Source organism: Oncorhynchus mykiss, chromosome 8, assembly GCF_057628025.1.
Source record: "Oncorhynchus mykiss isolate SJ-2025 chromosome 8, ASM5762802v1, whole genome shotgun sequence".
Classification (NCBI taxonomy): Eukaryota; Metazoa; Chordata; class Actinopteri; order Salmoniformes; family Salmonidae; genus Oncorhynchus; species Oncorhynchus mykiss.
Genome location: NC_143029.1, coordinates 28,058,335 through 28,074,944, shown reverse-complemented (window position 1 = coordinate 28,074,944; position 16,610 = coordinate 28,058,335). Strand labels below are relative to the sequence as shown.

General features: G+C 42.5%; 1 protein-coding gene across 1 annotated transcript in view; it reads right to left on the bottom strand.

Annotated features, from left to right (window-relative positions):
• nudt14 (nudix (nucleoside diphosphate linked moiety X)-type motif 14) overlaps nt 1–16,610 on the bottom strand; it is an 89,301-nt gene that overhangs the window by 25,726 nt on the left and 46,965 nt on the right. Inside the window, exon 2 of the mRNA XM_036985210.2 lies at nt 6,007–6,050. Coding sequence (XP_036841105.1) covers nt 6,007–6,050 — 44 coding nt within the window. The remainder of the gene's footprint in view (nt 1–6,006; nt 6,051–16,610) is intronic.

Sequence of the window (16,610 nt, the reverse complement as noted above, 5' to 3'; positions counted from 1 at the left end):
ACAGTGAAGCATGGTGGTGACAGCATCATGCTGTGGGGATGACTTTCAGCGGCAGAGACTGGGAGACTAGTCAGGATTGAGGGAAAGATGAACAGAGAAAAGTACAGAGAGATCCTTGATGAAAATCTGCTCCAGAGCGCTCAGGACCTCAGACTGGGGCGAAGGGTCACCTTCCAACAGGACTACGCCCCTAAGCACACAGCCAAGACAACGCAGGAGTGGCTCCTGGACAAGTCTCTGAATGTCCTTGAGTGGCCCAGCCAGAGTCCAGACATAAACCTGATCAAACATCTCTGGAGAGACCTGAAAATAGCTGAGCAGCGACACTCCCCATCCAACCTGACAGAGCTTGAGGGGATCTGCAGAGAAGGGAGAAAATGCCTAAATACAGGTGTGCCAAGATAGCGTGTAGCCTACTGCTTTTTAAAGTTCATGTTTGTTGCATAATGCAATTAGCGGGAAAACAAGTCAAAAACGCACAGCACATGCGAGCGTTCTCATGTGACAGAGATGGAAATATCCGTTAGAAATGTTGAAAGATGGGAGATCTAAAGCTGCAACTAGCATGGGTTGCTAATATAACTAAGATTGTGCCTTTGGACAATGAAATAATATTACATGAGAGAAATATATGTTACTTGTTTCAATGGCATTTGGAAGACTTTAGAAAATAATTTCCTCCAGGTTTATAGAAACAAATTTTGTCTCGGCTACTTCGAAACAACGTAAGACATGCCTCATAAGAGATGGGAGAAAATAGTAGCTCTTTAATAGTGGCGTCCAAACCGTTAACACACAATTGCATTTCGAATTGTTGCTGGAGTGAAACGTGCATTTATAACAGGACCTGTAGCAGCAGCTCTCGCGTTCTTACAGATTTTCCGCTCAAACTAGACTGTATGCTGTGTGATAAGAATCATAACGACTAATGAAAATACACACACACTAATTTAATTCCACTAAATTATGCAAATTAACCTATATACCGATAAGCTTGACCAGTCAAATATATTTATGTTGACCGGTGGCAATTTTATAGTTTTTTCATTAATTTTTTTAAATCGTCCAAAAGCCAGCTGAAGGAAACCCTGCACATACAGTACACACAACAATTATAAAAAGGAGCCTGGGTGGGGAAAGTTCTTTATCGCCAGACATGATGATTGATTTTGGCTTCAGGGCACTGATTAAGAAAGGCTATGTTCCATTTTAGGGCCCTCTATCCCTTCCTTCCTTCCTGCCTCCTTTCCATCATCCCTGCTCAAAAAGAGGAAGTCCCTTCCTAGGGGCTGAGCGCTTTGCCCTCCAGTAGGAGGACGGGAGACTGAGGCGATCAATTCCATTTAAATTCAGTGAATTTAGAAAGTAAATTCAAAAGCTGCAGGTTTTCTATTTCAAATGTGGATTTCTGTTGATTTTTTTTTAACAAACATTTGATCAAAATTACCCCAGGCCAGTCCAGTGTTAGCAAAAGGAGAAAGGGACATAGGGGCAGTGTACGGTATGGCTATGCCAGATCAGGGCTGAAGCGGGACAAACCAGCCTGCTGCTTTTACCCCAAAGCAGGCCCGGGCTTGTCGACTGTTCAACGCCGCTTCCCCCCAAAACCTGTGCTAAAATGGTTAAACGGGCTCTCTGAACATTGCACGCACAGTTAGGCTTGTGGCCTTCTCCGTGGGGCTTCTGGCTAGCCATCAGGGAACAGTATAGGGCATAGTATCATACATGAGTGATGAGGACAGATCACAATCCTCAAAGAAGCGATGCTTCAGTTGGCTTAGTTGGAAGGCGCATGGTTGCTTATAACAGTAGTTGTGGGTTTGAATCCAACATGACCCACAGATCCTACTGTATGCGTGTTAATTGGATGTCCCTTCAGATAAAAGGCAAAAGTCTCTCCTAAACTACCAAAAGAACAAAAATAATTAAGAAAATCTCTTTCAATTAATGAGATGGGAATGGATGCCCACTCCAAACTAAAATTTAAGAGTGTTCTCTCCCTTTCCAAGTCACACCATTACAACTATTCTCCCCCATCCCTTCAGATTGAAACAAACTCTGGGCTCTCTACTCTTACCTTCCCAGGGCCCGTGGTGAGGACTAGTGCAGCACAAAGGACTGCAGTGGGGTCTGCTGTAGTGGTAGTAATGACATGAACAGATGCTACTTCTAATGGCTATACCCTTCACCGCTCGCTCCCCCATTAAAACACACCCAAACAAGCATGCAAAAGCCCCCACAAATACACACTTTTTTAAAATCTGCGCAATAAACACGTGCTGGTACACAAATACTCCAATAAACAAATGTGCTAACATAACACTGAGTTATGTAGGTAAATGCAGTGCATTTGGAAAGTTCAGACGCCTCGACTTTTTCCACAATTTGTTATGTTAGAACCTAATTCTAAAATGGATAGATTTGTTTTCCCCCCTCAATCTACACAAAATGACAAAGCAACCACTGTTTTTTAGAAAAATGTTAGTTTATTTTATATATTTTTTATAAAAAAAACTGAAATATCAAGGAAGTGAGTGTGTTTATACAGGACGTACCGCCCCCGACCTTCTGTCAACCAATTATGTCAATGTGGACCTATACGGAGAAATACAGTGCCCTCCGCATTGTTGCAAAATTTGGAAGGTGCACGTCAGTACAGAGCTCAATCTAGCTTCTGCAAGCCTCTGGAGGTTCCGCAATTGCGTCACACCCTCTGTACAGAGCTTCGAGACAGCATTGTTGGATCAAGCAAAAATGGTCTTTCAGCTAGCGCGAGTCGGCTGTACCTACGCCAAAACTCCCATATTTTTCATCCTATAGCTTGTTCTCCATATTCTCTTTAAATAGTGAGCCAACACGTTTTCAGCACTTTTATTTCAATGACTGATCAAAACAAATTCTCTCTCATCTTGACATATAGTGAGCAATATGTTTGGAACATCAAAACGCTATCAAATAAAAAATCAAATAAAAATAGGGAGATTCGTGAGAATCGCAATACATATCGTTTCCGCACCTACAGTTGAAGTCGGAAGTTTACATAAACTAGTTTTAATGACTCCAACCTAAGTGTTTCAACCACTCCACAAATTTCTTATTAACAAACTGTTAGGCAATCTACTTTGTCCATGGACACCAGTAATCTTTCCAACAATTGTTTACAGACAGTGTATGTCAACTTCTGACCCACTGGAATTGTGATACAGTCAAATAATCTAAGTTGACTGTGCCTTTAAACAGCTTGGAAAATTCCAGAAAATGATGCCATTGCTTTAGAAGCTTCTGGTAGGCTAATTGACATCATTTGAGTCAATTGGAGGTATACCTGTGGATGTGTTTCAAGACCTACCTTAACTACAGTTTACAACTGCACATGGGGACAAAGATCACACTTTTTGGAGAAATGTCCTCTGGTCTGATGAAACAAAAATAGAACTGTTTGGCCATAATGACCATCGTTATGTTTGGAGGAAAAAGGGGGAGGCTTGCAACCCGAAGAACACCATTCCAACCGCACGGTGGTGGCAGCATCATGTTGTGGGGGTGCTTTGCTGCAGGAGGGACTGGTGCACTTCACAAAATAGATGGCATGATGAGGTAGAAAAATGATGTGGCTATATTGAAGCAACATCAAGACAACAGTCATGACGTTAAAGCTTGGTCGCAAATGGGTCTTCCAAATGGACAATGAAACCAAGCATACTTCCAAAGTTGTGACAAAATGGCTTAAGGACAACAAAGTCAAGGTATTGGAGTGGCCATCACAAAGCCCTGATCTCAATCCCATAGAAAATTTGTGGGCAGAACTGAAAAAACGTGTGCGAGCAAGGAGGCCTACAAACCTACAGTTACACCAGCTCTGTCAGGAGGAATGGGCCAAAATTCACCCAACTTATTGTGGGAAGCTTGTGGAAGTCTACCCGAAACATTTGGCCCAAGTTAAACAATTTAAAGGCAACGCTACCAAATTCACTCAATTAGTATGTAAACTTCTGACCCACTGGGAATGTGATGAAAGAAATAAAAGCAGAACAATCTCTAATATTATTCTGACATTTCACATTCTTAAAATAAAGTGGGGATCCTAACCTAATTTTTACTAGGATTAAATGTCAGGAATTGTGAAAAACTGAGTTTAAATGTATTTGGCTAAGGTCTATGTGAAATGTAAACTTCCGACTTCAACTGTAAGTATTGTGATATCATATCCTGATATCCCTGGCAATTCCCAGCCCTAATGAACTATCAAATACCCTTTTCACAATATTGTGCCGAACCAAACTGCACTGGCTCAGCTCTTTTTATTTTTACATTGTCCTTTCTAGCATGGTTCCAGCAACTATGGTAGATAAGTAGGCCTAACCAGGCCAGCACAACAGTACAATTCAGCTTGGCTCAGCTCAGTGTGAAAATAATGAAAGATACTGATTGCTCAATACAAAGCACACCCATATAGATTATCCCATGCAGATAGACATATTCCAAATCTAAACAGATCTATCCATTGTAGGCTATTTGGGGTTTATGAAAGTATGAGACCCACCACCAGCAGCCTCCTATTTTAAGATCCTACCATTTTCCGCTCTCTTTACTCCCTTTCTTTCTATTCCATCCCATCCCTTCTCCTCATAAATTTGGTCCGTTTCCCTGACCTTATTTTCAGAGAGGAAATCTGAAACCTCCACTTTTACCTTCACATCTCCATTGGAACCCACCCAAGTCTTGCCTCCACTTTCAACAAGAATTTCCATACCATTTTTTGAACACTGATTAAAGGTGCAGGCCAATATTTCTCTAATGAGAAACATCCGTTTACCCTTTACAAAAAGGACCATTATGCAAACCAACTCCTAGAGGTTAACCCCATGGTCCTGTCATCGTCCACTCTGGAAATGTCTGCGGAGGCACTTGGACTGAAGGCCAGATTCGGATGTGCCGGGGGGCTTTTTCACTGGCATTTTTCAGTTTACTGCTCTTTTCTCCATCACACCATCCTTTCCAAGTAAAATGAATGATCTCTCAGGGGTTGGTGGGGGGAGATGCAGGAATGAGGGCTTAAACGGCCCATGAAGTACCCCAAGGGCACAATACTACTGCTCTCTGAATAGCAGGTGGGAGCCTGGCGATGTGCTTTGACACCAAGGTGCGATATTACCCTTCCACTCATCGTTCGTCAGGATTTTATAGTCATGGTTCAACAGTGTAATAAGTCCACAAATAAGACCACCTTGTTTCACCCAGAATGTTACTGTATTTTGGCAATTTATAGGGTGGCCATTTTATGAGAAGTGATTGCTTCCTGAAAGGTCAATGACAGACGAGGGAGTCAGGATTTGTCTGACACCGGGACCCTCAAAGGTGATACTTATTTGGTGAATTAAAGCTTCTTCGGTGGGAGAGTAGTTTCTACATTCCTCTGTACTGGTAATGTGGATCACACAGACTTTTTACCCTGCAGTGGGCGGTATTACCATGTGCTTACCATCATCCACTTATTCAGACTGATAAGACTTAAACGAATCAAAGAGCCCCTTTCAGATATGCATAAGTGAATGACAGCATGCGACCAAAGCTGTGGTGATGGGACTGGAGTGACTTTACTCTGATATATAAAAAGTGGTTACAATCGTGTCAACACACCTCAGTTTTTAAATCTCCACGATAAATACCCAGAGCTTATATCGACTGAAGGGAGAAATTGTCAGGATGTTGGCTCTTTCCCAAGCTCATTGAAATGGCATTAATATTGTATTTTTGAGGTTACTAGGTAACATGTCAAAGTGAACGGTATGGGAAGGCATTGGGAAAAGCGACAGAGGGGAGCCATGTGGGAATTTAAAAGTTTTCACTTCTTGACCACTGACCATTAGGGACTCCTTCTCTCAGCTGACAGCGAGGGCGATGAGGTGGTGAAACAATTGAAGAGTGTGAATGTGTGTGTCAAGCTTTGGCACAGAATTTTCTCTTACCAACAATGAAACAGGTCAATGGCAGATAGAAGCTCACCTGTCATGTGTTCGCATGAAGTCCCACGATTTCTTTGTCCCATTCTGTGAACGAAAGAAAAACAGAAAACAAATGACATTCACATTCTGAAACCATTGTGCTAGGACTAGCTGTCCTACACGTCGGTGGGCTCGGATGGATATCAAATCATCCGTGACCGCATATAAAAGGCTATTTTGTAAATCCAGGTGTAGACAAGGGAAAGGAGCTAAACGAATAAAAACAATGGATTCACACAAGACATCGGCCTCCTCTTCAGTGCGTCAAACATAGCTACCACATCAATAAACACACTAGCCTACTCCCACAGAAAACATCTTGACGGACAAACAGAAACCAGCATAGCACCTTCACCAAAAAAGTGCCTATTTACAAAGTCCTTTGGGCTATTGATGAGTCGACTTTGGCGATTGGCTAAGCCAAGACTAATCAGAATTAATTTCCTCTCTTGCAATCAGTTTCTGGCTTGGACAGAGTGTTAAAGCTTGTTAAATCACTGAAGACATGTCAATCTAGCTACAGTACATACAGGAAGCCGAGACACCAACATATACTGCTAACCGCATCATGGTCATATTAATTTATCATTCTTCCTCCCTCTTGTTTTTGATCAAAACGTGACTTAGGTGGTGGGCGTGACAGGGTGTGTGGCAATGGGCACAGTTGGCCCATCAGCGCAGCTGAATTGGAGCCCCCCCATCTTGGCGGTGTAGAGAATGTTTTACATTTTTAAGCCTATTTCCTGCATTTTTACACATTTCTCCATGGAGCGGAGAGAGAAAATGTGCTTTAAAACTGCAAAAATGTGTGATTCTACACTGAACAAAAATAGAAACAACATGCAACAATTTCAAAAAATGTTGTTGAGTCATAAGGAAATCAGTCAATTGAAATAAATTCATTAGGCCCTAATCCATGGATTTCACATGACTGGGCAGGGGTGTGGGCCTGCAATGGGAGGGGGAGGCCAACCACCCACTTGGCACTTGGGAGCCAGGTCCACCAACTGTAGAGCCAGGCCCAGCCAATCAGAATGGGTCTTTCCCCACAAAAAGCCCCTCCGCAAGTGAAAAAGGAGGATGTGGAGGTCCTGGGCTGGCATGGTTACACGCAGTCTGCAGTTGTGAAGCCGTTTGGACATACTGCCAAATGCTATAAAACGTTGCACACGGCTTATGGTAGAGAAATTAACATTCATTCTCTGAACACAGCTCTGGTGGACATTCCTGCAGTCAGCATGCCAATTGCACACTCCCTCAAGACTTGAGACATTAGTGACATTGTTGCCTGACAAAATGGCACATTATAGGGTGGCCTTATAGCGTCACTAGTAGAAGGTGCACCTGTGTAATTTTATTTTTTCACCTTTATTTAACAAGGTAGGCAAGTTGAGAACAAGTTCTCATTTACAATTGCGACCTGGCCAAGATAAAGCAAAGCAGTTCGACACATACGACACAAGAGTTACACATGGAGTAAAACAAACATACAGTGAATAATACAGTATAAACAAGTCTATATACGATGTGAGCAAATGAGGTGAGATAAGGGAGGTAAAGGCAAAAAAGGCCATGGTGGCAAAGTAAATACAATATAGCAAGTAAAACACTGGAATGGTAGATTTGCATTGGAAGAATGTGCAAAGTAGAAATAAAAATAATGGGGTGCAAAGGAGCAAAATAAATTAATTAATTAAATACAGTAGGGAAAGAGGTAGTTGTTTTGGCTAAATTATAGGTGGGCTATGTACAGGTGCAGTAATCTGTGAGCTGCTCTGACAGTTGGTGCTTAAAGCTAGTGAGGGAGATAAGTGTTTCCAGTTTCAGAGATTTTTGTAGTTCGTTCCAGTCATTGGCAGCAGAGAACTGGAAGGAGAGGCGGCCAAAGAAAGAATTGGTTTTGGGGGTGACTAGAGAGATATACCTGCTGGAGCATGTGCTACAGGTGGGAGATGCTATGGTGACCAGCGAGCTGAGATAAGGGGGGACTTTACCTAGCAGGGTCTTGTAGATGACATGGAGCCAGTGGGTTTGGCGACGAGTATGAAGCGAGGGCCAGCCAACGAGAGCGTACAGGTCGCAGTGGTGGTTAGTACATGGGGCTTTGGTGACAAAACGGATGGCACTGTAATGATCATGTTCAATCAGCTTCTTGATAAGCCACACCTTTTAGGTGGATGGATTATCTTGACAAAAGGATAAAATGCTCACCAACAGGGATGATAACACATTTGTGCACAACATTTGAGAGAAACACTTTTTGTGCGTATGGAACATTTCTGGGATATTGTATTTCAGCTTATGAAACATGGGACCAGCACTTTACATGTTGCGTCTATATTTTTGTTCAGTGTGCATATTCTGCCATTGAGCTGAGAGAAAACGTTTTAAAGCAAATTTCCTGCAATTCTATGCATTTTGCCATGGCTAATGCTTTGTTATTTTGCTGAAACATAAAATACTGCAAAATTAAATTGTTTTTGGAATTTTAAATTCTCCCCATCTAGCTTTTATTTTGTTGATTGATAGTTCGCAAAGATTATAAAACAAAATAGGTATATTATCTAGTCTACATACTTTATCTGGTTTTAGTAATTTAAAGTTTACACTGAAAGTGTTGTTTTTTTCCATCCCAAAAATGTATATATTTTTTACACTGCTTGGACTTACGAAGGTTAGCCTAAGGATTTCAATCCCTGCCTCTCTCCGCTACAGTTATGTAAACCTCTACGACACACATACACACACACTCCCTTCTTCGGTAAATCTCTGGCATGTTTGATTACTTTGACGCCTGGGGATAGGAATTAAGCAGAGCAGAGCAGCACAAGAGGGGGCATGTAGGAGAACACTACTATAATACTAGGCGGAAGGCATGAGGCTTGTATGTACATAAACGCTATTGTATAGCAACACACACCTAAAAACATACTGCAAAACATTGTCACCTAGCACCGGCTCACAATGAACTGTAGCCTACTATGTGAACTGGCCAACAAAAGGGGCTTACTAGTGGGTGAGTAGGGCAATTAAAACCCCAGCGGAGGGAAGGCTGTGGGCCATCACACCTGCAGACTGACAAAGTGTCTGTGTGCATGTAATTTTTTGTTTCAATAGAAAAATGTATGACATACTGGCTCAGTGGCTTGCGTCATGTCAAATATCTAAAATACTAATAGCAAGACATTGAAACATTGTGATGCTAGTTAAACTCCTCTGTGTAAGAATGGTAGACTGGATAAATAGGGGTTGGGTTGCACGATAAGCATTTTGCCCATATTTGAGCTTAGCAGATGCCCATCCTGCCACACCCATCTCAGACTGGACAGGCCCCAACAGAGAGTAGGAGGGTTGGAGGGAGGAAGAAACCCTTGTTAGCTCAAATGACAGGAGTTTACTAGAACAACTGAAGTAAATGCCAAAGATGCCTCATGTGGGTGTATGCTGGCACTGGATTCAGAACCACCCAGGTTTTTTAAGGCCTTTCCAGTGCCAGCACAGGGCAAAATTAAAGGCCACATTCCTTCCCTATGTTGACTCAGATGACAGGCCATCATCGACTTACCCAGCATCCAAGGGCTCCATGCTACTAGTCCTGCTGTTATGGCGCTATGGCAACCTACTGGACACACTGCTTTTCCTAAGCAAGATTGTTGTTTTATCTATACGATTCTGTTAGATATTGATTATCCATCTACCCACACTCTTCTGCTGTACAGGAAACAAGCCTATGGCTGGCTAGTCAACTCTTCTGCTCCCGAGTGGCGCAGCAGTCTAAGACGCTGCATTTCAGTGCTAGAGGCGTCACTACAGACCCTGGTTAGAGTCCAGGCTGTATCACAACCGGCTGTGATTGGGAGGATTGTAAATTAGAATTTGTTCTTAACTGAATTGCCTATTTAAATAAAGTTACATTTAAAAATAAAAAAAAATGTAAAAACACTTGTGATGTTCATTTCATCACAAGTTATAAAAATATATCCACAATTTTGATTTTGACAGGACAGGGCCTTTAATGCAAGTCGGGTAACTGACCATGCAATCTGATCTGGTTGGTTGGATGGGTGGATGGATGGTCGATCCAGGCTGGTTTGGTCATTAGGTGATGATTACAGAAGTTAATTCTCGAGACAGAGACAGTTGACAGGCCAACGTCTCACTGAGCCAAACGAAGCTTTGCAATTTCAGAAACTTATCCCCATGTTATGGTTAAACAACTTCGGCAAGACCTAACAAGTCCTTGGTCGTCAACATAAGAGGCTTGATCTGTTAATAAGAAGCTTGCATAATGGCCAATGTGCATCATTAACTGCTGGCTCTAGCGTAAAATGAGAGTGTGGAAAGTGAGTTTGCATACTGCTCCAGCAAACGAAGCGCAGCAAGAGAGGCCATCCGGGTCATGTTTGCTTTAGGGCCCCTTCCGTCATCCCTGATAATGAGTATTTTGGCTCCAAAATGTGGCGGGAATTGCAGTTCGTGCCAGCGAGAAGCACGTCCAAGGGTTATTACCCCAGAGAGCCAACAAATGGCTGAAGACAAACAAACAAAAATAATCTGGCCATCACAACCTTGCGGCGCATTCACAAACCAGGAGCGTGTTAAGGTGAACTAGTGAGGCGTGCTCAATGAGTGGTCAGCCCTCACCTTTCTGAAAATAAAGTCCTAATCAATTTCATGAGGGAAATTAGAAAGCACATTATAGGCCTGTCTTAGATTATACAGTACCAGTCAAAAGTTTGAACACACCTACTCATTCAAGGGTTTCTTAATTTTTTATTATTTTCTACCTTGTAGAATAATAGTGAAGACATCAAAACTATGAAAAAACACATATGGAATCATATAGTAACCAAAAAAAAGTGTTAAACAAATCTAAATATAATATAGATTCTTTAAAGTAGCCACCCTATGCCTTGATGACAGCTTTGCACACTCTTGGCAGTCTCTCAACCAGCTTCATGAGGAAGGAGTTCCCACATATGCTGAGCACTTGTTGGCTGCTTTTCCTTCACTCTGCAATCCAACTCATCCCAAACCAACTTAATTGGGTTGAGGTTGGGTGATTGTGGAGGCCCAGTCATCTGATGCACTCCATCACTCTCCTTGGTCAAATAGCCCTTACACAGCCTGGAGATGTGTTTTGAGTCATTGTCCCGTTGAAAAACAAATGATAGTGGGACTAAGCACAAACCAGATGGGATGGCGTATCGCTGCAGAATGCTAGTTCGCTGCACATGCTAGTTAAGTGTGCCTTGAATTCTAAATAAATCTGACCGTGTCACAAGCAAAGCACCCCCAATCATCACACCTCCTCCTCTATGCTTCACTGAGGGGAACTCCACATGCGGAGATCATCCGTTCAGTTCTTGGAATGTTCCGGACTGACTTACCTTTGTCTCACAATGATGGACTGTCGTTTCTCTTCACTTATTTGAGCTGTTCTTGCCATAATATGGACTTAGCCCCGTTTGGTAAAATACTATGTTCTGTATCCTACCCCTACCATGTCACAACACAACTGATTGGCTCAAACATATTAAGGAAAGAAATTCCACAAAATTAACTTTCAACAAGGCACACCTGTTAATTGAAAGGTATTCCAGGTGACTACCTCATTATGCTGGTTGAGAGAATGCCAAGAGTGAGCAAAGCTGTCAAGGCAAAGAGTAGCTACTTTGAAAAAACGTAAAATATACAAATGAGAGCACCTGGGGAATAGGTGTAATGCTGTGGGGCTAAAGGGCCTGGGTTAAACTCTACATCACCAGAGGAACAGAGGAGGAGTAGGATAAGGGTACAGCTAAAGGCTATAAGAACTGGTCGTCTAGTGCGTTGGGAACCGAGAATAAAAGGAGCAGATATCTGGGCGTGGTAGAATAGATTCAGGGCATAATGTACAGATGTGAGTACAGTGGGGATAAACATATGCATTGAGTGACAATGTGAGAGCTTGCATTTCTGGAGACACCAGTTAAGCCAAGTGAGGTCTCCCCAATATATTGTCACCTTTATCGTAAATACGAATAGAATATGTTTCTGAACAGTTGTGCATTAATGTGGATGATACCATGATTACGGATAATCATGAATGCATCGTGAATAATAATGAGAAAGTGAGACGCACAAATATCATACCCCCCCCCAACAATGCTCACCTCCCCTGTTATTGGTAATGGTGAGAGGTTAGCATGATCTTCATGCATCTGTAACTTTCTCATCATTATTTAAGATTAATTTATGATTATCTGTAATCCACATTGTGTTCAGAAACATATTCTACTCGATTTCATGATAAAAAGGTGACATATTATTTACCATAAATTTATAAATTGGGCACAATATTATCCAAAACACAACCAAAATAAGACCACAAATGCATCCAAGTTTGTAGAGTCACTAGCATTATGTAGTCATTGATTGCATGCTATGGACATGGGATCAAATACCAAACTTTTGACTAAATGTAATACTAAGTGAATTTGTCAAAATACTTCTGACACCTTCAAATACATAAAGTTAATAAAGAGTAAAAAAAAAAACAGATATGTAAACACTCAAATAAAAAAAGGTGACATTCTGTACTTTCGCCTCATAAAACATTTCAACTCAAATCCAAAATGCTGTAGTACAGAGCCAAATTAAAAGTTCTAGCTTTACTGTCCAAATAAATACATAGGGGAGTGTACATTTAAGCCTAGGCTATATGAAATAACCAAAGATTAGGCTACCCAAGTAAAATATTTTAATAGGTTCTGGAAATACAGCCTACACACTGCATTTTTGGGCCTGCTGAGAATATAAACTCTGTGGATTGTCGAAATCCCTCGGTGTGCATTGCAATATTGGGAATTTTGCGATAATGATAATATATATTATAAACTGGGTGGTTCGAGGACTGATTGTTGATTAGCTGAAGGGTGGAAAATTAGGGTGGAAAATTAGACCGTATACCAGAGGGTATGACAAAACATTTATTTTTACTGTTATAATTATGTTGGTAACCAGTTTATAATAGCAATAAGGCAGCTCTGGAGTTTGTGGTACAGTGCCTTGCGAAACTATTCGGCCCCCTTGAACTTTGCGACCTTTTGCCACATTTCAGGCTTCAAAACAAAAAAGTTTGAAATATCCAATAAATGTCGTTCCACTTCATGATTGTGTCCCACTTGTTGTTGATTCTTCACAAAAAAATACAGTTTTATATCTTTATGTTTGATGCCTGAAATGTGGCAAAAGGTCGCAAAGTTCAAGGGGGCCGAATACTTTCGTAAGGCACTGTATTTCATAGTTGTAATGTCTTCACTATTATTCTACTATTATTACCGGTACATGATTAACAGCTCAGTGACTATGATTTTCCCTCAGATGGCCCATATTCACAATTTAAAAAAATACATTAATTGAAGCTCTGTTACAGGGCATAATTGAGGTTACAGGACCGATAGCGAGAATAAACACTCAGTATCATACAATTTAATTGTTTACTTAAATTAAACTAGGCAAGTCAGTTAAGAACAAATTCTTATTTACAACAACGGCCTACACCAACCAAACCCGGATGATGCTTGGCCAATTGTGCGCCGCCCTATGGGACTCCCAATCACAGCCAGATGTGATGCAGCCTGGATTCGAACCAGGGACTGCAGTGAGACCTCTTGCATGGAGATGCAGTGCCATAGACCGCTGTGCCACTCAGAAGCCCCACAATGGACAAGTAAAGTAAACACAAAAGCAAAGTGAAGCAAAGCAGTTGAGTCTTTTGGAAATGTATAATCAGTATAGTTGACTCTAAGAAAGCCAGGCTATCGGGTGTGTGCCCACTTCAAAAGGGATCTACACATATTTTTATAGGTGTGGAAATACATTTTCTCCTGTATGAGACTGGAAAGGGGGAAAGGTTAAAGAGGCACCGTTTCACTACAAGCACGTGCTTGAGTGCATAGTTGTGGAGGTGGGCATGTTTAGATCTGCGGGCCTGTTTGGAAGTGAGAAACTGGGAAATTAAAATGGTGACTGGCCCACATAATGACCTGCCTCAGAGGTCATGGTACAAAGCATGAGCCATCAAAAGCACACTTTTCCAGCTTCTCTACCCAATACAACGGAGCAAATTCTTGCATACACGTGTCCAAACCAATTACAAAGAAGGGGGGGGGGGGGGGGGAGAAACAGGTTTCTGGAGCATCAATGTCAGACTTAGCTTTTACTGTAAATGACAGTAAATACCCCAACCCAAAATCAAGGGGAAATGAGAGTCACGCAGAGAAGCTACAAGTTCAATCAGAACAGACATGCCAAATGCATGAAAAGTGATGACGAGCACTGAAAGTGAAAGCAGGGTAAATCCACCGCCTCTGTACATGCGCCCTGACATGCTTACGGGAAACGCAGGTATTGACACGAGTTCCCGATTCAGTGGAGGCATGTAATTACTGACACAAAATCCTGCAGTGTCAACTAACAGCGCAAGTGTCTGACACGCTTGCTGCAGTTCCTCCCTGGGGCCAAGCCAACTGCACCCTTCTCACTTTCCCTTGGCGAGAGCAAACTACTGATGAGGGAGCCAATGATAGCGCACCTGTCACCATTAAGATTGAATACGCTTTGCACTTGGGGGCTTTGCAAACATTGTAGGTGGGTGATCACGCAACATTTTAGCATCATTTTTGTAGTATACATTTGATTATGATCTTTTAGTAGCCTCACAAGTCCAGGAAAGGAACGAGTCAATTCAAAAGATAGAGAGCTGCCAAAGTGTAGGAAACACCAGGTGAAGCTATTTTAGTACAAGGCATTATGCTTGAGAAATTCAACCATTGATGATGGGGAACACTGCAATGACAATGCCCTACTGATGCATCTTCAAAAGACTCAACAATCATGTAAAATGTGGGAATTAGAATTGTTCTGTAAATGCCCTTCTATGGCAATGATGTGCAAGATGCCGTAAGGCAGCTTGTAGAAGTGGGTTTTCTCAACGACCCTCAGCAAAAGCTATCAAGGCACAGCCAAAGCAATCATCCCTGACCGTACACACTTCCAAGTGTTTGGTGCGCCACGTGCTGTTCAAACTCCTCTCCTTCAGTGCCTCTGAGGGTTTTCTTTGGGGATGAGGGGACAGCTGGCAAGCTGAGAGGGGTGCGAAAGTGGCACTGTGGGAAGGGTCTTGGCTCAACTGCATGGGGCAACCAGTGGAAGTCGCACGGTGCTGGGAGGCAGGGGGAGGGTATCCGGGTATCAAAGAATGAGCCATGGTGACACAATGAGCTCTTTTGAGAGGAGCAATGGGCCTCTAGGAAGATCAAAGGCGACAGAGTCGAGACCTGTGTCAGCTCCAAGACAAATAGGCCAGGTCCATTGGGTGCCTCACACACACACACACACACACGCACGACAGCCATGTGTTTGATTCAGTGTAGAAATGAGATACTCTGTCTATTAATAAAAGTGCTTACCTTTGAAATATGTAAGCAGCATGAAAGCAATGAGCCTGTGTCTATACTGCAGTCAGAGAAACCCATCCTACTACAGATTCTAAATGTGCAGTATTGAGGACAACAAAATACAGCTTGGCCTACAGCAAAACTATCTTTGTATTCAGAAACAAAAGAATACAGAGCAGGCATCGTTTTCAGACAATCTTCACCTGCATCAACTCCACATGTTCCCTCTTTTAATGACCGGTCTCAAGGGGAGGAACTGATCTTCCCCTATGAGGGACAACCTGTTTGGGGCCCGCCTGCCTGTCACCCCCCTCCTCTGGTACCCTGTCACTACTCCCAGATGGTGGCGGTCCCTCATTAACAGGGGCCACTTACTGGGGCAGCTTGAATAGCCCTTGGGGACCCCGAGAATCACCGGTGACACAGATTGCAATACAGATCACAGGGAAGAGGGGAGCGCAGGGAAGCTGCAGGAACCTTGAAGTTAATGTGGTCCCCCTGACTCAGGGCACAATAAAGACAGATCTTCGTGTGAATGGGTATTGAAGGGGGGGGGGTGAGCCTTGTTCTTTTAGGTGCTTAAAGTCTAATTACCATCGTTCCCCTAGTTTATAGTGCTTCGACCCCGGCAGCTGCCGAAAATTTCAATTGCTGTCACGCTGCCGGGTACAATGGCAGTCTTTAATTCCAACCATGTGCCATTCAATTTCCCAGGATTTAGGCCCCGCTCCTTGCCGGGCTCCCTGCGAGTGACCGTGGGTGTGTCATGTTTTGAAGAGCTTCTGACACCATTCATGTGTATTCTCATAGTGTGCATCAAGTTTCACACTGGCAAAGACTAAACTTAATTGGGGATTCAAGCAAGAGGACACCACAGCCCCTTGTGGCACTCAACCACAAGTAGCCTAATATGGGCAACAGCCTTAGTAACCATCTACATAAAAACTCCCTGCTTCTTATAAATGTCCAGCAAAATTAGAGATGACGACCTGAAAGAGGTTGTCACTTTGGAGCGACTACCTGAAAAATAAAAAAAAACATACACTCCCCTCCATATTCATTTGTACAGTGAAGCCCAAACTTTTAAATTTAGCTCTATACTCTTTTGGATTTGAGATCAAATGTTTTATGGAGGCGACAGTAATGGGGTGCAAAAGAACAA